This window comes from Giraffa tippelskirchi, chromosome 8, assembly GCF_054371585.1.
Source record: "Giraffa tippelskirchi isolate mGirTip1 chromosome 8, T2T-mGirTip1v1.2.pri, whole genome shotgun sequence".
In the NCBI taxonomy this organism is placed as follows: Eukaryota; Metazoa; Chordata; class Mammalia; order Artiodactyla; family Giraffidae; genus Giraffa; species Giraffa tippelskirchi.
In genome coordinates this window covers 65980016-66002466 of record NC_137282.1, presented here as the reverse complement: position 1 = coordinate 66002466, position 22451 = coordinate 65980016, and the positions used below count along the sequence as shown (strand labels likewise).

The window sequence follows — 22451 nt, the reverse complement described above, 5'->3', positions numbered from 1 at the left end:
TGACCCTTCTGGGCAGAGAAGTTCGAGCAGGCCGAAGCAGCGGCTCCACTGGCCAGGCCCAGCTCGGAAAACTCCCAGCATGGCTGGCTGACGGTCACTGTCGTTGCAGAGCTTCCCACGTGATGAGGCCGAGGACGGGGACACCCCATCCAGCTCCCGGAGGGAGGGGTCGGAGCACCACCCCCCCGCCCGTGAGGCCCAGTGCAGGCTCCAGGTGAGCGTGCCCACGGAGGCATCAGCCCCACCGGGGGCGAAGCGGAGGCGGGGAAGGCCTGCTGCCGAGACACCGCCCAGGATACACCCGGCGGCCCAGTCTGAGGCTGCCACGGAGCTCAGCACACCCGGCTCCGACCCAGAGTCCCGAGAACCCCGGCCTCTGAGGCAGCAGGAGGAGCTGGAGCCCAGCACGCCAGAGCACAGAGGTGAGGACGCTGGGGCTGGTGTACGGGAGTGTGTGCGGAGGGGGTGCTGAGCTACACAGGGACGAGTCCCCGAAAGCTGCTGCTGGGCCTGCAGCAAGCGCTGGCCTCACACCCCCCACCCCCCATCTTGCACACTTCAGTCCCAAAAGACATCCGACCCTGGGTATTCTTTGCGAATCTCTTGGAAGCTTTCTGTCCCGGGATACGCACATGCCAAGGCTGGCCTGCGGGCAAACGATGCTTCTCCCACAGCTCTAGCACTGGCCTCCAACTGGAACCAGGCTCCACTTCCCAGACCTGTCCCTACAGAGGTGGTGGCTCCAGGTGCAGGACCCAGGGATCCACCGAGGGCAGATGGAGAACCGAGACTTGCCCTCGCAGAGACACCAGGCCAGCTGGGTACTGGCCAGCACACCGGGCAGATCGGATCTCCGTGCCTGCAGGACCCCCAGCCCCAGGCACTGATGTCCCACCCCCTCAGCCAGAACCTCCACCTCCACGTGCACCTCTACCTGCTCGGCCTTTGGCAGGAGAACCCGAGGCAGAGGAGGAGTCACCGCCTCGGCAGGGAGAGCCTGCCCTGGCTCCCGCGCAACACCCAGACGCCCACGATGACTCACCCACCCCTGCAGGGAGAACGAGCCCCCGCTCTGGACAGAGACCCAGAGCCCTTGCCGGAAACACCACGTCCAGGGGAGCGGTCGGCTCTGCAGCCTCCATCCCTGTCTGCTCACCGTGGACGCCGTCAGCTCGGTCTGCCCCCAGGGGACATGGAGTTCCTTTCCCCCGAACTGCTTTGTATTTGGTTTGTTTCCACCTTTCTGGTGATGTTTTCTTTTTTGCATGGTTTCCTGTATTTTTGTTGGTTAAGTTGGGAGTAGTAAACTTTTTCATCATTGTTGCAATTTGGGAACACTGTTGTGTAACTCTGGTGATACTGTGTTACCATCACCACTTTGTAGTTTCAGACCCGTTCCATCTGTATGCCCCACCCCCAAACAAAGCCTGGATTCAAGGCAAGCATGCCCTGTTCATCCCTCCGCCCGATCCTGAACACAATTTCATCTTTTCTTTCTGTATTCTTTCCTATATTCTTGGTGTCCCCAATCAATGACTCTCAGTGAAATGACTGAAGGAGTTTTTTTCGGACTCTCCACCTACTGTAAGACTCCACTGGAGAGTTCTCATGTTTATGTCCTTTGAACTAGCCTTTGATAGCTGAAAGGACGTTGTACGTCCTTTCAAGATACCACGTGCCAAACGAAGCCCTTTTGGCAAATGCCATCATTATCTCCAGGCAGGCATTGCTGTTTGAAGGGTGACATCTCAGCCAGAAGGCAGAGGCTGAGCTCCTCTTGTTGCACCAGCTCCCAAAAGAAGCCAAGAAAGGGAGCTGTTACAACAAACCACCCCAACGCCCAGGAAAGCGTTCTTCATGACAGAAGGCTAGAAAATGACCCAACATCCTTGTGGCCCAGAACCCCTCTAGAAATTCACTGTTCCATAAAAAAGAGAAACAGATGGGAAGTTCCAAGGAGAGGCAATGCCCATGGCCAGTGTATTTTAGAGACGGCCTGACCGCTCCGGGGAAGACACGCACTGACAGAACCCCTTGGGAAACAGCCGTGATAGTCCTCACTGTCGTAAGGGATTCCTCTGGGGACAACCTGCCCTGGGCACCACACGAGGGAGCAGACCGGCTTCTCTTCCTCTGCCCCCACACCATTGACTCATCAAGGCAGCTCAGGTGTTCTCATGCCCTGCCTGCCTGCCTGCCTGGCTCATCCGAGAGCTGTGACCACCTCCAGGACAGGACTCCACCTTCCGCTCTCTGTGTACCGTGAATCTGCACACAGTGGGCTTTCAGAACCTTAGGAGACTTGAGCCATTCCCACTCGAGCCAGAACCCTCCCCAGGAAGGAAAACAGCTGTGGAGTCCTTTTGGCCCCAGCACTGGTTCCGAAACCCTGGCGGCTCCTAGAGCCTCTACGGTGTGAAGAGGGAGGTCCCTTTTGACAGAGCTTTCCGGCCGTCAGATCTAAGCTGCTGTTTCACTGTCAGCTGTGTCTCTTCCGTTGCAGCGTTGCAGGTGGGCCACGCTGCTCCAAAGGAGCTCACAAGCTGAGTTTCAAGGGAGGTATTGAGAGGACAGGGATGGCTACAATGTGCTGCAAACTGAGTGAGGGTCCCCACAATCCTCAGCAAAGGTCTGTGGTGTGCAAGTGGGGAGCAGAGGGCCCCCAAGTTCCAAAGGAAGGGAGGTACTCGGGAGCTAAAGCCCTTGGCTTCTGTGGTAGCAGCTGCAGATGGCAGCTCGTCCACAGTGCACTTCGAATGAGGTCATATGAGCGGGACTCTGGAAATGGCTCCGAAATCCAGAGAAAGGGGTCAGGGTATGTGGGAATCCGGCGGGGGTGGGGGGTGGATGAAGGAAGGTGTCCTTCCTCTCTCCAGTGCAATTTGGTTTGGTGAGTCTCAAAGCTACCAGATGGCACTTCCCAAGTCAGGCCCCTGCAGGAATCAGGGTGGGCTGCATGCCTCGGCCCCTGCCACAGGGACAAGCCACACCAGTGGCCTCCCTGAGCTCCAATGGCCGGATCTGGGGGTTCTGTCTGGGTGCACACGTCCTTGCTCTGGCCAAGTTCCCCCCTTCTCTGAGCACCAGCTTCATCCTCTCGAATGAGGACATCGATTGCTACCTTGGCACGTTACTCTCTTCATCCTGTGAAGACTCATTAGGCTTATCCTACAATTACTAGCTGGCCCGAAGAGATATCTCCTGAATCCAGATTAAGCTGGAGTCTCCCAGGCTCATCTGGCATGTCTTCCCTGAAGTCTGCCAAAACCCACACCCTTGCATTTCCAGGGACTCCCCTTAGCCAGCTGGGCAGAAAACCCAGCATGTTTCAAACAAGCTGACAGACAAGCGGGAGAGGACTCACGGGCAGACGGCTTCCCTCAGGTCTCGGGTGGAGCTCTGGGACCACAGCAGCAACAGGCCATCCCAGCCCCTGGGCTCAGCAGCGCCCTCATTCTCACGCCGGCGGCTCTGCCCTGAGGGGAGCAGGAAGGTCACCAACTGCCGCAGGCGGACCTCACGCCCCTCCCACTGCCGGAGCCTGACCTCACCCGGCCCCACCCCTTCCCCTACCAGAGCAGGACGAGAGCTCCTCTTCCCCTGGCTTCTAACGTGAGGCCCGGCCCTCAGCCCCGATTGGGCACTGCCCCAGTCCGGAGCCAATCACAGTGGCCAAGGAGGTGGAAGGCACCGATTGGCCAGGGCCAGGTCATGTGACCATACTCCCCAGGAAACTCAAATATTACCAAGATTCCCTAAGAAACCAATGAACAAAATTATCCAGTAAAGGCAAACCGTACTTTTTAATGAGGCCAAAGTCTCAGAAAAAAAAAAAAAAATGCTTCACAATGAAGTGCTCAAGGAAGCTACAAAATAAACTTTCAGAAAAGTTTAGTAGTTTTTTTAATAGGGTGACGGAGAGCTATACCTATCCCATATATGTGAATTTAGGTTTAAACTAGATTCCCCTTGGCTATTTTATAAGACAAAAAAACCCCACATCACCCCCTTTCACTCCCCCCCCGCCCCCAAAAAGTGTTTTAATCTATTGAATTTTTGTGTCCTCAGTTGTGTCTGATTCACGGCAACTCACGATCTCTACACAGCCAGGCTCTTCCGTCCATGGAATTCAGGGCAATTTGTTCTGTCACAGTAAATGCCCACCCTGGGTGATCCAAACGGAAGGGCTCAGAGGCTCCTGAGAGACTAACTCCTTTCAGCTGAGCACAGAGCTGGCTCCTCACTGGGATGCCTGTGGCCTGGGGCTCCCAGAGGGGAGAGCACCACTCGCCCCACCGTGTGTTCACAGCTGGAAGTGCAGGCTGCTCCTCACTCCCCCTTGACAGTGTCCCTGAGGGCAGAACAGTGTGAAGTTAATCAAGGTGGAAACGCAAACTCCAATGCAAGCAAACTTCCCACAAGGTCTCCAAAACCACTCAGGAACAGGGTATTGGAAACTGCAGGGGATGACATGAATGGAGATGGAGACTTGACACCTTACACCGAGTTCACTTCCAGTTATCCCTAGACAAACATTCCATGAAAACTTGTCACAAATCTAGAGGAACAATGAGCAGAAACCGGACACGTGCTTTGAGTCTTCACACACAAAACTAAAAGGCAGTCCACAAAAAAAACCAGGAGAATACAGTGCACTTTGCAAAATCAAAGATATCTACTGTGGGAAAGACCTCAGTACAAAAGCAAAAGACAGGTCATACATCGCGAGATGAATGAATGGAAACACAAAGCTTATCAAGGATGTGTCTCCAAACAGACAAAGAACACCAACACAACAAGCCTGTGAAAACTAGGGAAAGGTCTGAAGGGACACCAGACTGAGGAAGACACACACAGAGTATCCCGGATGATGTCCAGCACTGAGGGCCTGAAGAATCAACAGTCTAGTTGTACCTCCTCAGGCCTGTGTGACCCTGGGTGAGGCCTCTGTTTCCCGGTGGCTCTGAGAGATGGACAGGGAGGAAGGGGAAGAGAAATCACTTGCATTTCTAATACTCACAGCAAAGTCTTCCAATGAGAAGGGAATTATCACCCCCACTGACAATGCCATTCACTGAAGTGATCCCCACGGGTCCATCTAACCCAGAAGGGAAGGAAGGACCTGTTCTCACAAAACGGCGAGACATGGAAGAAGGAAGATCAAGCCCACACCAATCCCTGGAAAGAGAAGCTGTGCTCAGGGCTTGAAAGAATTCCTATTTGGAAAATGATATCCCAGCCCCACAAGGCAATCCACAGCTTCGATGCTATTCCTCCCAAAATGCCAATGCATTTTCGCACCCAACCAAGAATTGCAAAAGGGGTACGGAAACAGAAAAGAGCCTAAATTGTCAATACAATCCGACGAAAAAGCCCCGATACGGGCATCCAAGGTTGTGTGAAAGGAAATTAGACGACCAAACTAGGATCCTCAGGAGTGTATCGGAGAAGGCAATGGCGACCCACTCCAGTACTCTTGCCTGGAAAATGCCCTGGACGGAGGAGCCTGGTAGGCTGCAGGCCATGGGGTCGCGCAGAGTCAGACACGACTGAAGTGACTTAGCCGCAGCAGCAGCAGCAGGAGCCGGACAGTATGCTATTGGGAATACAACAACACACACAGATCCAGATCGATGGAATAAAGTTGAGGGTCCAGACACAGACCCCAGCATCCATGCTCAACTCATCTCTGACACAGAAGGGGAGAATATCCAAATGGGAACAAGAAAGCCTCTTCAATACATGTCCATGGGAAAACCAGACAGCTACATCTGAAGAACGCTATTGGTTTTGATCTCAGACCACCTCAATATCGGGGAAAACCTCACCCTAAAGGCTGATGTCATGAGATAGCTAGAAAGAAGCGTAGGTCAAAGGCTCCTTAACATCAGAGTCTCCTTGCCATTTGCTGGGCGGAGGTAGAAATGGGTCTCTTCAAGTAAGGGAAAGAGGTACACGAAGTACACCAATGGGTTTCCATCCAATGGAACCTCTTCACAACAGAGAAGCTAAGCATTCACAAATGCAAAAGAGAGGAAACGGAACACGAGAGACTCCTTGCAAGTGGTGTATCTGAGAAGGGGTTCATATGGAAAGGACGAAGAATGCACAGCACTCAGATTCCAAGAAACACCACCACCACCCTTGACCCTTCCCCCATGACCAACTCCGACCTAAAGCCTTTCTCTCCCTCTAACCTATCCCTAAAACATAACCCTCATCTAATCATATACACGTGCATTCCTAGCATCCATCCGTCCACACACGAGAGAGAAAGAGGAAGACACAGACTGAATTGAGAAAGGAAAAGAGAGGGACACAGCCAGAGAGAGACACGGAACCAAAGAGAGGAAAGGAGTCGATGGTCCAGACTTTTCATCAATCTGTCTCGAAGGTAGAAGCAATGACAGCGCCCATCCACCCCAGAAGGGGGAAAAGGACGGAAGGTTTGGAGAGGAAAAGACAAGAACGCAGGGAGCCATTAGAAGCTCAGCCACCCGCAGAAGCCGAGCTGGGACACTTGAACAGAATCTCAATGGAAACAGAGGACTAGAAAGATGGCCACTGTTTTCTATAAGAGAGGGAGACCTTCGAGTCTTCCTTTCGGTCCTCCAACTTGGACGCGGGGTCTCAAAACATTCAGGAGGGGGAGTGCCTTTTCCTGGGTACCACGGCACATCGAGGCCTCGTTCTGCCCCATTCTGTGCTGTGTCAGCCCAGGAAGGAATCTTTCTTTCTGAAGTCTCAGCGCACAAGCTCCACGTGATATCGGCCCCAGGTGGAAAGGCATGGAGCTGCTCGTAGGCCGACAGACCTAGGAAGCAGATGGGAGAATGACCGCCACTCTGCAGATGGAGAGACTGGGGAAACCCTGAGGGGCATATGCTTGTCCAGGGCCACACCACTTATGAGAAGAAGGAGCCTGGTCTGAGAGCAGCGGGGCCCTCGGAGCTCAGGCCCTGGCTGCACCCAGGCCTCCCCAGGGCTCTCGGCTGGGCTGGGTGGGTGTCACTGTGCCTGCACATGGCTTAAGGGTGGTGGTCGAGCAGTCAGAAACCCAGAGATTCCCTTGGGAAGTTTTGGGGAAGGGACCTCAGCACGAACCCCAAGAAATGATGTCACCTGCCGGCAACAGAACCCAACAGAACCCGCAACCCGGGTATCCAGGCCTCGAGAGCGGAGAGGAGCCCCCAGCCAGATCACTTGCTGCCGAGATGTTCTGCTGTTTGCCCCTGCCCAGAGGCCGGGGCCTCAGGAGAGCTCACAGGCAGTGTGCGTGGGCACCCTGTCGACATTGGCTCAGGGCACCCCCGAGACGCCTCTGGCCCTTTGCCCGGAGAAACAGAAAGGTAACACGGGGAGCCCCCGGCCGGGCCAGGCCACCTCTCCCATGCCACCCGGAAACACCGGGTCCTTTGCCTGTGTGTGTGGATGCGGGTTTCTCGGGGTGTGTCTCCCTCAAGGAAGCCCAGGTGGATGTGGGGTCAGAAGCCTGCCGACAAGTTGTGTCCACACCCCAGGGGAGAGCATGCTGGGCGGGATGGGGAGAGTGCGGGCAGGGCCGGCCGCCCAGGCTGACCTCACACCCTCAGGTGGGTCTCTTTCCTCCCGGGTGGGGATCTGAGCAGACACACGTCTCTGACCCTTCTGGGCAGAGAAGTTCGAGCAGGCCGAAGCAGCGGCTCCACTGGCCAGGCCCAGCTCGGAAAACTCCCAGCATGGCTGGCTGACGGTCACTGTCGTTGCAGAGCTTCCCACGTGATGAGGCCGAGGACGGGGACACCCCATCCAGCTCCCGGAGGGAGGGGTCGGAGCACCACCCCCCCCGCCCGTGAGGCCCAGTGCAGGCTCCAGGTGAGCGTGCCCACGGAGGCATCAGCCCCACCGGGGGCGAAGCGGAGGCGGGGAAGGCCTGCTGCCGAGACACCGCCCAGGATACACCCGGCGGCCCAGTCTGAGGCTGCCACGGAGCTCAGCACACCCGGCTCCGACCCAGAGTCCCGAGAACCCCGGCCTCTGAGGCAGCAGGAGGACCTGGAGCCCAGCACGCCAGAGCACAGAGGTGAGGACGCTGGGGCTGGTGTACGGGAGTGTGTGCGGAGGGGGTGCTGAGCTACACAGGGACGAGTCCCCGAAAGCTGCTGCTGGGCCTGCAGCAAGCGCTGGCCTCACACCCCCCACCCCCCATCTTGCACACTTCAGTCCCAAAAGACATCCGACCCTGGGTATTCTTTGCGAATCTCTTGGAAGCTTTCTGTCCCGGGATACGCACATGCCAAGGCTGGCCTGCGGGCAAACGATGCTTCTCCCACAGCTCTAGCACTGGCCTCCAACTGGAACCAGGCTCCACTTCCCAGACCTGTCCCTACAGAGGTGGTGGCTCCAGGTGCAGGACCCAGGGATCCACCGAGGGCAGATGGAGAACCGAGACTTGCCCTCGCAGAGACACCAGGCCAGCTGGGTACTGGCCAGCACACCGGGCAGATCGGATCTCCGTGCCTGCAGGACCCCCAGCCCCAGGCACTGATGTCCCACCCCCTCAGCCAGAACCTCCACCTCCACGTGCACCTCTACCTGCTCGGCCTTTGGCAGGAGAACCCGAGGCAGAGGAGGAGTCACCGCCTCGGCAGGGAGAGCCTGCCCTGGCTCCCGCGCAACACCCAGACGCCCACGATGACTCACCCACCCCTGCAGGGAGAACGAGCCCCCGCTCTGGACAGAGACCCAGAGCCCTTGCCGGAAACACCACGTCCAGGGGAGCGGTCGGCTCTGCAGCCTCCATCCCTGTCTGCTCACCGTGGACGCCGTCAGCTCGGTCTGCCCCCAGGGGACATGGAGTTCCTTTCCCCCGAACTGCTTTGTATTTGGTTTGTTTCCACCTTTCTGGTGATGTTTTCTTTTTTGCATGGTTTCCTGTATTTTTGTTGGTTAAGTTGGGAGTAGTAAACTTTTTCATCATTGTTGCAATTTGGGAACACTGTTGTGTAACTCTGGTGATACTGTGTTACCATCACCACTTTGTAGTTTCAGACCCGTTCCATCTGTATGCCCCACCCCCAAACAAAGCCTGGATTCAAGGCAAGCATGCCCTGTTCATCCCTCCGCCCGATCCTGAACACAATTTCATCTTTTCTTTCTGTATTCTTTCCTATATTCTTGGTGTCCCCAATCAATGACTCTCAGTGAAATGACTGAAGGAGTTTTTTTCGGACTCTCCACCTACTGTAAGACTCCACTGGAGAGTTCTCATGTTTATGTCCTTTGAACTAGCCTTTGATAGCTGAAAGGACGTTGTACGTCCTTTCAAGATACCACGTGCCAAACGAAGCCCTTTTGGCAAATGCCATCATTATCTCCAGGCAGGCATTGCTGTTTGAAGGGTGACATCTCAGCCAGAAGGCAGAGGCTGAGCTCCTCTTGTTGCACCAGCTCCCAAAAGAAGCCAAGAAAGGGAGCTGTTACAACAAACCACCCCAACGCCCAGGAAAGCGTTCTTCATGACAGAAGGCTAGAAAATGACCCAACATCCTTGTGGCCCAGAACCCCTCTAGAAATTCACTGTTCCATAAAAAAGAGAAACAGATGGGAAGTTCCAAGGAGAGGCAATGCCCATGGCCAGTGTATTTTAGAGACGGCCTGACCGCTCCGGGGAAGACACGCACTGACAGAACCCCTTGGGAAACAGCCGTGATAGTCCTCACTGTCGTAAGGGATTCCTCTGGGGACAACCTGCCCTGGGCACCACACGAGGGAGCAGACCGGCTTCTCTTCCTCTGCCCCCACACCATTGACTCATCAAGGCAGCTCAGGTGTTCTCATGCCCTGCCTGCCTGCCTGCCTGGCTCATCCGAGAGCTGTGACCACCTCCAGGACAGGACTCCACCTTCCGCTCTCTGTGTACCGTGAATCTGCACACAGTGGGCTTTCAGAACCTTAGGAGACTTGAGCCATTCCCACTCGAGCCAGAACCCTCCCCAGGAAGGAAAACAGCTGTGGAGTCCTTTTGGCCCCAGCACTGGTTCCGAAACCCTGGCGGCTCCTAGAGCCTCTACGGTGTGAAGAGGGAGGTCCCTTTTGACAGAGCTTTCCGGCCGTCAGATCTAAGCTGCTGTTTCACTGTCAGCTGTGTCTCTTCCGTTGCAGCGTTGCAGGTGGGCCACGCTGCTCCAAAGGAGCTCACAAGCTGAGTTTCAAGGGAGGTATTGAGAGGACAGGGATGGCTACAACGTGCTGCAAACTGAGTGAGGGTCCCCACAATCCTCAGCAAAGGTCTGTGGTGTGCAAGTGGGGAGCAGAGGGCCCCCAAGTTCCAAAGGAAGGGAGGTACTCGGGAGCTAAAGCCCTTGGCTTCTGTGGTAGCAGCTGCAGATGGCAGCTCGTCCACAGTGCACTTCGAATGAGGTCATATGAGCGGGACTCTGGAAATGGCTCCGAAATCCAGAGAAAGGGGTCAGGGTATGTGGGAATCCGGCGGGGGTGGGGGGTGGATGAAGGAAGGTGTCCTTCCTCTCTCCAGTGCAATTTGGTTTGGTGAGTCTCAAAGCTACCAGATGGCACTTCCCAAGTCAGGCCCCTGCAGGAATCAGGGTGGGCTGCATGCCTCGGCCCCTGCCACAGGGACAAGCCACACCAGTGGCCTCCCTGAGCTCCAATGGCCGGATCTGGGGGTTCTGTCTGGGTGCACACGTCCTTGCTCTGGCCAAGTTCCCCCCTTCTCTGAGCACCAGCTTCATCCTCTCGAATGAGGACATCGATTGCTACCTTGGCACGTTACTCTCTTCATCCTGTGAAGACTCATTAGGCTTATCCTACAATTACTAGCTGGCCCGAAGAGATATCTCCTGAATCCAGATTAAGCTGGAGTCTCCCAGGCTCATCTGGCATGTCTTCCCTGAAGTCTGCCAAAACCCACACCCTTGCATTTCCAGGGACTCCCCTTAGCCAGCTGGGCAGAAAACCCAGCATGTTTCAAACAAGCTGACAGACAAGCGGGAGAGGACTCACGGGCAGACGGCTTCCCTCAGGTCTCGGGTGGAGCTCTGGGACCACAGCAGCAACAGGCCATCCCAGCCCCTGGGCTCAGCAGCGCCCTCATTCTCACGCCGGCGGCTCTGCCCTGAGGGGAGCAGGAAGGTCACCAACTGCCGCAGGCGGACCTCACGCCCCTCCCACTGCTGGAGCCTGACCTCACCCGGCCCCACCCCTTCCCCTACCAGAGCAGGACGAGAGCTCCTCTTCCCCTGGCTTCTAACGTGAGGCCCGGCCCTCAGCCCCGATTGGGCACTGCCCCAGTCCGGAGCCAATCACAGTGGCCAAGGAGGTGGAAGGCACCGATTGGCCAGGGCCAGGTCATGTGACCATACTCCCCAGGAAACTCAAATATTACCAAGATTCCCTAAGAAACCAATGAACAAAATTATCCAGTAAAGGCAAACCGTACTTTTTAATGAGGCCAAAGTCTCAGAAAAAAAAAAAAAAATGCTTCACAATGAAGTGCTCAAGGAAGCTACAAAATAAACTTTCAGAAAAGTTTAGTAGTTTTTTTAATAGGGTGACGGAGAGCTATACCTATCCCATATATGTGAATTTAGGTTTAAACTAGATTCCCCTTGGCTATTTTATAAGACAAAAAAACCCCACATCACCCCCTTTCACTCCCCCCCCGCCCCCAAAAAGTGTTTTAATCTATTGAATTTTTGTGTCCTCAGTTGTGTCTGATTCACGGCAACTCACGATCTCTACACAGCCAGGCTCTTCCGTCCATGGAATTCAGGGCAATTTGTTCTGTCACAGTAAATGCCCACCCTGGGTGATCCAAACGGAAGGGCTCAGAGGCTCCTGAGAGACTAACTCCTTTCAGCTGAGCACAGAGCTGGCTCCTCACTGGGATGCCTGTGGCCTGGGGCTCCCAGAGGGGAGAGCACCACTCGCCCCACCGTGTGTTCACAGCTGGAAGTGCAGGCTGCTCCTCACTCCCCCTTGACAGTGTCCCTGAGGGCAGAACAGTGTGAAGTTAATCAAGGTGGAAACGCAAACTCCAATGCAAGCAAACTTCCCACAAGGTCTCCAAAACCACTCAGGAACAGGGTATTGGAAACTGCAGGGGATGACATGAATGGAGATGGAGACTTGACACCTTACACCGAGTTCACTTCCAGTTATCCCTAGACAAACATTCCATGAAAACTTGTCACAAATCTAGAGGAACAATGAGCAGAAACCGGACACGTGCTTTGAGTCTTCACACACAAAACTAAAAGGCAGTCCACAAAAAAAACCAGGAGAATACAGTGCACTTTGCAAAATCAAAGATATCTACTGTGGGAAAGACCTCAGTACAAAAGCAAAAGACAGGTCATACATCGCGAGATGAATGAATGGAAACACAAAGCTTATCAAGGATGTGTCTCCAAACAGACAAAGAACACCAACACAACAAGCCTGTGAAAACTAGGGAAAGGTCTGAAGGGACACCAGACTGAGGAAGACACACACAGAGTATCCCGGATGATGTCCAGCACTGAGGGCCTGAAGAATCAACAGTCTAGTTGTACCTCCTCAGGCCTGTGTGACCCTGGGTGAGGCCTCTGTTTCCCGGTGGCTCTGAGAGATGGACAGGGAGGAAGGGGAAGAGAAATCACTTGCATTTCTAATACTCACAGCAAAGTCTTCCAATGAGAAGGGAATTATCACCCCCACTGACAATGCCATTCACTGAAGTGATCCCCACGGGTCCATCTAACCCAGAAGGGAAGGAAGGACCTGTTCTCACAAAACGGCGAGACATGGAAGAAGGAAGATCAAGCCCACACCAATCCCTGGAAAGAGAAGCTGTGCTCAGGGCTTGAAAGAATTCCTATTTGGAAAATGATATCCCAGCCCCACAAGGCAATCCACAGCTTCGATGCTATTCCTCCCAAAATGCCAATGCATTTTCGCACCCAACCAAGAATTGCAAAAGGGGTACGGAAACAGAAAAGAGCCTAAATTGTCAATACAATCCGACGAAAAAGCCCCGATACGGGCATCCAAGGTTGTGTGAAAGGAAATTAGACGACCAAACTAGGATCCTCAGGAGTGTATCGGAGAAGGCAATGGCGACCCACTCCAGTACTCTTGCCTGGAAAATGCCCTGGACGGAGGAGCCTGGTAGGCTGCAGGCCATGGGGTCGCGCAGAGTCAGACACGACTGAAGTGACTTAGCCGCAGCAGCAGCAGCAGGAGCCGGACAGTATGCTATTGGGAATACAACAACACACACAGATCCAGATCGATGGAATAAAGTTGAGGGTCCAGACACAGACCCCAGCATCCATGCTCAACTCATCTCTGACACAGAAGGGGAGAATATCCAAATGGGAACAAGAAAGCCTCTTCAATACATGTCCATGGGAAAACCAGACAGCTACATCTGAAGAACGCTATTGGTTTTGATCTCAGACCACCTCAATATCGGGGAAAACCTCACCCTAAAGGCTGATGTCATGAGATAGCTAGAAAGAAGCGTAGGTCAAAGGCTCCTTAACATCAGAGTCTCCTTGCCATTTGCTGGGCGGAGGTAGAAATGGGTCTCTTCAAGTAAGGGAAAGAGGTACACGAAGTACACCAATGGGTTTCCATCCAATGGAACCTCTTCACAACAGAGAAGCTAAGCATTCACAAATGCAAAAGAGAGGAAACGGAACACGAGAGACTCCTTGCAAGTGGTGTATCTGAGAAGGGGTTCATATGGAAAGGACGAAGAATGCACAGCACTCAGATTCCAAGAAACACCACCACCACCCTTGACCCTTCCCCCATGACCAACTCCGACCTAAAGCCTTTCTCTCCCTCTAACCTATCCCTAAAACATAACCCTCATCTAATCATATACACGTGCATTCCTAGCATCCATCCGTCCACACACGAGAGAGAAAGAGGAAGACACAGACTGAATTGAGAAAGGAAAAGAGAGGGACACAGCCAGAGAGAGACACGGAACCAAAGAGAGGAAAGGAGTCGATGGTCCAGACTTTTCATCAATCTGTCTCGAAGGTAGAAGCAATGACAGCGCCCATCCACCCCAGAAGGGGGAAAAGGACGGAAGGTTTGGAGAGGAAAAGACAAGAACGCAGGGAGCCATTAGAAGCTCAGCCACCCGCAGAAGCCGAGCTGGGACACTTGAACAGAATCTCAATGGAAACAGAGGACTAGAAAGATGGCCACTGTTTTCTATAAGAGAGGGAGACCTTCGAGTCTTCCTTTCGGTCCTCCAACTTGGACGCGGGGTCTCAAAACATTCAGGAGGGGGAGTGCCTTTTCCTGGGTACCACGGCACATCGAGGCCTCGTTCTGCCCCATTCTGTGCTGTGTCAGCCCAGGAAGGAATCTTTCTTTCTGAAGTCTCAGCGCACAAGCTCCACGTGATATCGGCCCCAGGTGGAAAGGCATGGAGCTGCTCGTAGGCCGACAGACCTAGGAAGCAGATGGGAGAATGACCGCCACTCTGCAGATGGAGAGACTGGGGAAACCCTGAGGGGCATATGCTTGTCCAGGGCCACACCACTTATGAGAAGAAGGAGCCTGGTCTGAGAGCAGCGGGGCCCTCGGAGCTCAGGCCCTGGCTGCACCCAGGCCTCCCCAGGGCTCTCGGCTGGGCTGGGTGGGTGTCACTGTGCCTGCACATGGCTTAAGGGTGGTGGTCGAGCAGTCAGAAACCCAGAGATTCCCTTGGGAAGTTTTGGGGAAGGGACCTCAGCACGAACCCCAAGAAATGATGTCACCTGCCGGCAACAGAACCCAACAGAACCCGCAACCCGGGTATCCAGGCCTCGAGAGCGGAGAGGAGCCCCCAGCCAGATCACTTGCTGCCGAGATGTTCTGCTGTTTGCCCCTGCCCAGAGGCCGGGGCCTCAGGAGAGCTCACAGGCAGTGTGCGTGGGCACCCTGTCGACATTGGCTCAGGGCACCCCCGAGACGCCTCTGGCCCTTTGCCCGGAGAAACAGAAAGGTAACACGGGGAGCCCCCGGCCGGGCCAGGCCACCTCTCCCATGCCACCCGGAAACACCGGGTCCTTTGCCTGTGTGTGTGGATGCGGGTTTCTCGGGGTGTGTCTCCCTCAAGGAAGCCCAGGTGGATGTGGGGTCAGAAGCCTGCCGACAAGTTGTGTCCACACCCCAGGGGAGAGCATGCTGGGCGGGATGGGGAGAGTGCGGGCAGGGCCGGCCGCCCAGGCTGACCTCACACCCTCAGGTGGGTCTCTTTCCTCCCGGGTGGGGATCTGAGCAGACACACGTCTCTGACCCTTCTGGGCAGAGAAGTTCGAGCAGGCCGAAGCAGCGGCTCCACTGGCCAGGCCCAGCTCGGAAAACTCCCAGCATGGCTGGCTGACGGTCACTGTCGTTGCAGAGCTTCCCACGTGATGAGGCCGAGGACGGGGACACCCCATCCAGCTCCCGGAGGGAGGGGTCGGAGCACCACCCCCCCGCCCGTGAGGCCCAGTGCAGGCTCCAGGTGAGCGTGCCCACGGAGGCATCAGCCCCACCGGGGGCGAAGCGGAGGCGGGGAAGGCCTGCTGCCGAGACACCGCCCAGGATACACCCGGCGGCCCAGTCTGAGGCTGCCACGGAGCTCAGCACACCCGGCTCCGACCCAGAGTCCCGAGAACCCCGGCCTCTGAGGCAGCAGGAGGACCTGGAGCCCAGCACGCCAGAGCACAGAGGTGAGGACGCTGGGGCTGGTGTACGGGAGTGTGTGCGGAGGGGGTGCTGAGCTACACAGGGACGAGTCCCCGAAAGCTGCTGCTGGGCCTGCAGCAAGCGCTGGCCTCACACCCCCCACCCCCCATCTTGCACACTTCAGTCCCAAAAGACATCCGACCCTGGGTATTCTTTGCGAATCTCTTGGAAGCTTTCTGTCCCGGGATACGCACATGCCAAGGCTGGCCTGCGGGCAAACGATGCTTCTCCCACAGCTCTAGCACTGGCCTCCAACTGGAACCAGGCTCCACTTCCCAGACCTGTCCCTACAGAGGTGGTGGCTCCAGGTGCAGGACCCAGGGATCCACCGAGGGCAGATGGAGAACCGAGACTTGCCCTCGCAGAGACACCAGGCCAGCTGGGTACTGGCCAGCACACCGGGCAGATCGGATCTCCGTGCCTGCAGGACCCCCAGCCCCAGGCACTGATGTCCCACCCCCTCAGCCAGAACCTCCACCTCCACGTGCACCTCTACCTGCTCGGCCTTTGGCAGGAGAACCCGAGGCAGAGGAGGAGTCACCGCCTCGGCAGGGAGAGCCTGCCCTGGCTCCCGCGCAACACCCAGACGCCCACGATGACTCACCCACCCCTGCAGGGAGAACGAGCCCCCGCTCTGGACAGAGACCCAGAGCCCTTGCCGGAAACACCACGTCCAGGGGAGCGGTCGGCTCTGCAGCCTCCATCCCTGTCTGCTCACCGTGGACGCCGTCAGCTCGGTCTGCCCCCAGGGGACATGGAGTTCCTTTCCCCCGAACTGCTTTGTATTTGGTTTGTTTCCACCTTTCTGGTGATGTTTTCTTTTTTGCATGGTTTCCTGTATTTTTGTTGGTTAAGTTGGGAGTAGTAAACTTTTTCATCATTGTTGCAATTTGGGAACACTGTTGTGTAACTCTGGTGATACTGTGTTACCATCACCACTTTGTAGTTTCAGACCCGTTCCATCTGTATGCCCCACCCCCAAACAAAGCCTGGATTCAAGGCAAGCATGCCCTGTTCATCCCTCCGCCCGATCCTGAACACAATTTCATCTTTTCTTTCTGTATTCTTTCCTATATTCTTGGTGTCCCCAATCAATGACTCTCAGTGAAATGACTGAAGGAGTTTTTTTCGGACTCTCCACCTACTGTAAGACTCCACTGGAGAGTTCTCATGTTTATGTCCTTTGAACTAGCCTTTGATAGCTGAAAGGACGTTGTACGTCCTTTCAAGATACCACGTGCCAAACGAAGCCCTTTTGGCAAATGCCATCATTATCTCCAGGCAGGCATTGCTGTTTGAAGGGTGACATCTCAGCCAGAAGGCAGAGGCTGAGCTCCTCTTGTTGCACCAGCTCCCAAAAGAAGCCAAGAAAGGGAGCTGTTACAACAAACCACCCCAACGCCCAGGAAAGCGTTCTTCATGACAGAAGGCTAGAAAATGACCCAACATCCTTGTGGCCCAGAACCCCTCTAGAAATTCACTGTTCCATAAAAAAGAGAAACAGATGGGAAGTTCCAAGGAGAGGCAATGCCCATGGCCAGTGTATTTTAGAGACGGCCTGACCGCTCCGGGGAAGACACGCACTGACAGAACCCCTTGGGAAACAGCCGTGATAGTCCTCACTGTCGTAAGGGATTCCTCTGGGGACAACCTGCCCTGGGCACCACACGAGGGAGCAGACCGGCTTCTCTTCCTCTGCCCCCACACCATTGACTCATCAAGGCAGCTCAGGTGTTCTCATGCCCTGCCTGCCTGCCTGCCTGGCTCATCCGAGAGCTGTGACCACCTCCAGGACAGGACTCCACCTTCCGCTCTCTGTGTACCGTGAATCTGCACACAGTGGGCTTTCAGAACCTTAGGAGACTTGAGCCATTCCCACTCGAGCCAGAACCCTCCCCAGGAAGGAAAACAGCTGTGGAGTCCTTTTGGCCCCAGCACTGGTTCCGAAACCCTGGCGGCTCCTAGAGCCTCTACGGTGTGAAGAGGGAGGTCCCTTTTGACAGAGCTTTCCGGCCGTCAGATCTAAGCTGCTGTTTCACTGTCAGCTGTGTCTCTTCCGTTGCAGCGTTGCAGGTGGGCCACGCTGCTCCAAAGGAGCTCACAAGCTGAGTTTCAAGGGAGGTATTGAGAGGACAGGGATGGCTACAATGTGCTGCAAACTGAGTGAGGGTCCCCACAATCCTCAGCAAAGGTCTGTGGTGTGCAAGTGGGGAGCAGAGGGCCCCCAAGTTCCAAAGGAAGGGAGGTACTCGGGAGCTAAAGCCCTTGGCTTCTGTGGTAGCAGCTGCAGATGGCAGCTCGTCCACAGTGCACTTCGAATGAGGTCATATGAGCGGGACTCTGGAAATGGCTCCGAAATCCAGAGAAAGGGGTCAGGGTATGTGGGAATCCGGCGGGGGTGGGGGGTGGATGAAGGAAGGTGTCCTTCCTCTCTCCAGTGCAATTTGGTTTGGTGAGTCTCAAAGCTACCAGATGGCACTTCCCAAGTCAGGCCCCTGCAGGAATCAGGGTGGGCTGCATGCCTCGGCCCCTGCCACAGGGACAAGCCACACCAGTGGCCTCCCTGAGCTCCAATGGCCGGATCTGGGGGTTCTGTCTGGGTGCACACGTCCTTGCTCTGGCCAAGTTCCCCCCTTCTCTGAGCACCAGCTTCATCCTCTCGAATGAGGACATCGATTGCTACCTTGGCACGTTACTCTCTTCATCCTGTGAAGACTCATTAGGCTTATCCTACAATTACTAGCTGGCCCGAAGAGATATCTCCTGAATCCAGATTAAGCTGGAGTCTCCCAGGCTCATCTGGCATGTCTTCCCTGAAGTCTGCCAAAACCCACACCCTTGCATTTCCAGGGACTCCCCTTAGCCAGCTGGGCAGAAAACCCAGCATGTTTCAAACAAGCTGACAGACAAGCGGGAGAGGACTCACGGGCAGACGGCTTCCCTCAGGTCTCGGGTGGAGCTCTGGGACCACAGCAGCAACAGGCCATCCCAGCCCCTGGGCTCAGCAGCGCCCTCATTCTCACGCCGGCGGCTCTGCCCTGAGGGGAGCAGGAAGGTCACCAACTGCCGCAGGCGGACCTCACGCCCCTCCCACTGCCGGAGCCTGACCTCACCCGGCCCCACCCCTTCCCCTACCAGAGCAGGACGAGAGCTCCTCTTCCCCTGGCTTCTAACGTGAGGCCCGGCCCTCAGCCCCGATTGGGCACTGCCCCAGTCCGGAGCCAATCACAGTGGCCAAGGAGGTGGAAGGCACCGATTGGCCAGGGCCAGGTCATGTGACCATACTCCCCAGGAAACTCAAATATTACCAAGATTCCCTAAGAAACCAATGAACAAAATTATCCAGTAAAGGCAAACCGTACTTTTTAATGAGGCCAAAGTCTCAGAAAAAAAAAAAAAAATGCTTCACAATGAAGTGCTCAAGGAAGCTACAAAATAAACTTTCAGAAAAGTTTAGTAGTTTTTTTAATAGGGTGACGGAGAGCTATACCTATCCCATATATGTGAATTTAGGTTTAAACTAGATTCCCCTTGGCTATTTTATAAGACAAAAAAACCCCACATCACCCCCTTTCACTCCCCCCCCGCCCCCAAAAAGTGTTTTAATCTATTGAATTTTTGTGTCCTCAGTTGTGTCTGATTCACGGCAACTCACGATCTCTACACAGCCAGGCTCTTCCGTCCATGGAATTCAGGGCAATTTGTTCTGTCACAGTAAATGCCCACCCTGGGTGATCCAAACGGAAGGGCTCAGAGGCTCCTGAGAGACTAACTCCTTTCAGCTGAGCACAGAGCTGGCTCCTCACTGGGATGCCTGTGGCCTGGGGCTCCCAGAGGGGAGAGCACCACTCGCCCCACCGTGTGTTCACAGCTGGAAGTGCAGGCTGCTCCTCACTCCCCCTTGACAGTGTCCCTGAGGGCAGAACAGTGTGAAGTTAATCAAGGTGGAAACGCAAACTCCAATGCAAGCAAACTTCCCACAAGGTCTCCAAAACCACTCAGGAACAGGGTATTGGAAACTGCAGGGGATGACATGAATGGAGATGGAGACTTGACACCTTACACCGAGTTCACTTCCAGTTATCCCTAGACAAACATTCCATGAAAACTTGTCACAAATCTAGAGGAACAATGAGCAGAAACCGGACACGTGCTTTGAGTCTTCACACACAAAACTAAAAGGCAGTCCACAAAAAAAACCAGGAGAATACAGTGCACTTTGCAAAATCAAAGATATCTACTGTGGGAAAGACCTCAGTACAAAAGCAAAAGACAGGTCATACATCGCGAGATGAATGAATGGAAACACAAAGCTTATCAAGGATGTGTCTCCAAACAGACAAAGAACACCAACACAACAAGCCTGTGAAAACTAGGGAAAGGTCTGAAGGGACACCAGACTGAGGAAGACACACACAGAGTATCCCGGATGATGTCCAGCACTGAGGGCCTGAAGAATCAACAGTCTAGTTGTACCTCCTCAGGCCTGTGTGACCCTGGGTGAGGCCTCTGTTTCCCGGTGGCTCTGAGAGATGGACAGGGAGGAAGGGGAAGAGAAATCACTTGCATTTCTAATACTCACAGCAAAGTCTTCCAATGAGAAGGGAATTATCACCCCCACTGACAATGCCATTCACTGAAGTGATCCCCACGGGTCCATCTAACCCAGAAGGGAAGGAAGGACCTGTTCTCACAAAACGGCGAGACATGGAAGAAGGAAGATCAAGCCCACACCAATCCCTGGAAAGAGAAGCTGTGCTCAGGGCTTGAAAGAATTCCTATTTGGAAAATGATATCCCAGCCCCACAAGGCAATCCACAGCTTCGATGCTATTCCTCCCAAAATGCCAATGCATTTTCGCACCCAACCAAGAATTGCAAAAGGGGTACGGAAACAGAAAAGAGCCTAAATTGTCAATACAATCCGACGAAAAAGCCCCGATACGGGCATCCAAGGTTGTGTGAAAGGAAATTAGACGACCAAACTAGGATCCTCAGGAGTGTATCGGAGAAGGCAATGGCGACCCACTCCAGTACTCTTGCCTGGAAAATGCCCTGGACGGAGGAGCCTGGTAGGCTGCAGGCCATGGGGTCGCGCAGAGTCAGACACGACTGAAGTGACTTAGCCGCAGCAGCAGCAGCAGGAGCCGGACAGTATGCTATTGGGAATACAACAACACACACAGATCCAGATCGATGGAATAAAGTTGAGGGTCCAGACACAGACCCCAGCATCCATGCTCAACTCATCTCTGACACAGAAGGGGAGAATATCCAAATGGGAACAAGAAAGCCTCTTCAATACATGTCCATGGGAAAACCAGACAGCTACATCTGAAGAACGCTATTGGTTTTGATCTCAGACCACCTCAATATCGGGGAAAACCTCACCCTAAAGGCTGATGTCATGAGATAGCTAGAAAGAAGCGTAGGTCAAAGGCTCCTTAACATCAGAGTCTCCTTGCCATTTGCTGGGCGGAGGTAGAAATGGGTCTCTTCAAGTAAGGGAAAGAGGTACACGAAGTACACCAATGGGTTTCCATCCAATGGAACCTCTTCACAACAGAGAAGCTAAGCATTCACAAATGCAAAAGAGAGGAAACGGAACACGAGAGACTCCTTGCAAGTGGTGTATCTGAGAAGGGGTTCATATGGAAAGGACGAAGAATGCACAGCACTCAGATTCCAAGAAACACCACCACCACCCTTGACCCTTCCCCCATGACCAACTCCGACCTAAAGCCTTTCTCTCCCTCTAACCTATCCCTAAAACATAACCCTCATCTAATCATATACACGTGCATTCCTAGCATCCATCCGTCCACACACGAGAGAGAAAGAGGAAGACACAGACTGAATTGAGAAAGGAAAAGAGAGGGACACAGCCAGAGAGAGACACGGAACCAAAGAGAGGAAAGGAGTCGATGGTCCAGACTTTTCATCAATCTGTCTCGAAGGTAGAAGCAATGACAGCGCCCATCCACCCCAGAAGGGGGAAAAGGACGGAAGGTTTGGAGAGGAAAAGACAAGAACGCAGGGAGCCATTAGAAGCTCAGCCACCCGCAGAAGCCGAGCTGGGACACTTGAACAGAATCTCAATGGAAACAGAGGACTAGAAAGATGGCCACTGTTTTCTATAAGAGAGGGAGACCTTCGAGTCTTCCTTTCGGTCCTCCAACTTGGACGCGGGGTCTCAAAACATTCAGGAGGGGGAGTGCCTTTTCCTGGGTACCACGGCACATCGAGGCCTCGTTCTGCCCCATTCTGTGCTGTGTCAGCCCAGGAAGGAATCTTTCTTTCTGAAGTCTCAGCGCACAAGCTCCACGTGATATCGGCCCCAGGTGGAAAGGCATGGAGCTGCTCGTAGGCCGACAGACCTAGGAAGCAGATGGGAGAATGACCGCCACTCTGCAGATGGAGAGACTGGGGAAACCCTGAGGGGCATATGCTTGTCCAGGGCCACACCACTTATGAGAAGAAGGAGCCTGGTCTGAGAGCAGCGGGGCCCTCGGAGCTCAGGCCCTGGCTGCACCCAGGCCTCCCCAGGGCTCTCGGCTGGGCTGGGTGGGTGTCACTGTGCCTGCACATGGCTTAAGGGTGGTGGTCGAGCAGTCAGAAACCCAGAGATTCCCTTGGGAAGTTTTGGGGAAGGGACCTCAGCACGAACCCCAAGAAATGATGTCACCTGCCGGCAACAGAACCCAACAGAACCCGCAACCCGGGTATCCAGGCCTC

At 54.6% G+C, this 22451-nt stretch overlaps 3 protein-coding genes across 3 annotated transcripts in view; 2 read left to right on the top strand and 1 right to left on the bottom strand.

Moving 5' to 3' along the window:
• LOC145517098 (uncharacterized) overlaps positions 1-22451 on the bottom strand; it is a 437457-nt gene that overhangs the window by 266101 nt on the left and 148905 nt on the right. Inside the window, exons 45-50 of the mRNA XM_081519356.1 lie at positions 19373-19630; positions 18644-18755; positions 11734-11991; positions 11005-11116; positions 4094-4351; positions 3365-3476 (exon numbers count right to left, since the gene is read on the bottom strand). The gene's annotated coding sequence lies outside the window, so the exon portion shown is untranslated. The remainder of the gene's footprint in view (positions 1-3364; positions 3477-4093; positions 4352-11004; positions 11117-11733; positions 11992-18643; positions 18756-19372; positions 19631-22451) is intronic.
• Positions 7208-11117, top strand: LOC145517341 (uncharacterized). The gene is made up of 3 exons (XM_081519621.1): positions 7208-7349; positions 7749-8062; positions 8315-11117. Exons 2-3 carry the CDS (start codon positions 7762-7764, stop codon positions 8941-8943), a joined length of 930 nt encoding a protein of 309 aa, XP_081375747.1. The 5' UTR covers positions 7208-7349; positions 7749-7761; the 3' UTR covers positions 8944-11117.
• LOC145518967 (uncharacterized) lies at positions 14198-17502 on the top strand. Its single transcript, XM_081524231.1, has 3 exons — positions 14198-14206; positions 15389-15701; positions 15954-17502. Exons 1-3 carry the CDS (start codon positions 14198-14200, stop codon positions 16580-16582), a joined length of 951 nt encoding a protein of 316 aa, XP_081380357.1. The 3' UTR covers positions 16583-17502.

Coding starts and splice junctions, on each gene's coding strand:
- LOC145518967 (XM_081524231.1), top strand. Junction 15,702..15,953: donor CAGCACGCCAGAGCACAGAG/GTGAGGACGCTG, acceptor CTTCTCCCACAG/CTCTAGCACTGGCCTCCAAC.
- LOC145517341 (XM_081519621.1), top strand. CDS start 7,762: ATGAGGCCGAGGACGGGGACACCCCATCCAGCTCCCGGAGGGAGGGGT. Junction 8,063..8,314: donor CAGCACGCCAGAGCACAGAG/GTGAGGACGCTG, acceptor CTTCTCCCACAG/CTCTAGCACTGGCCTCCAAC.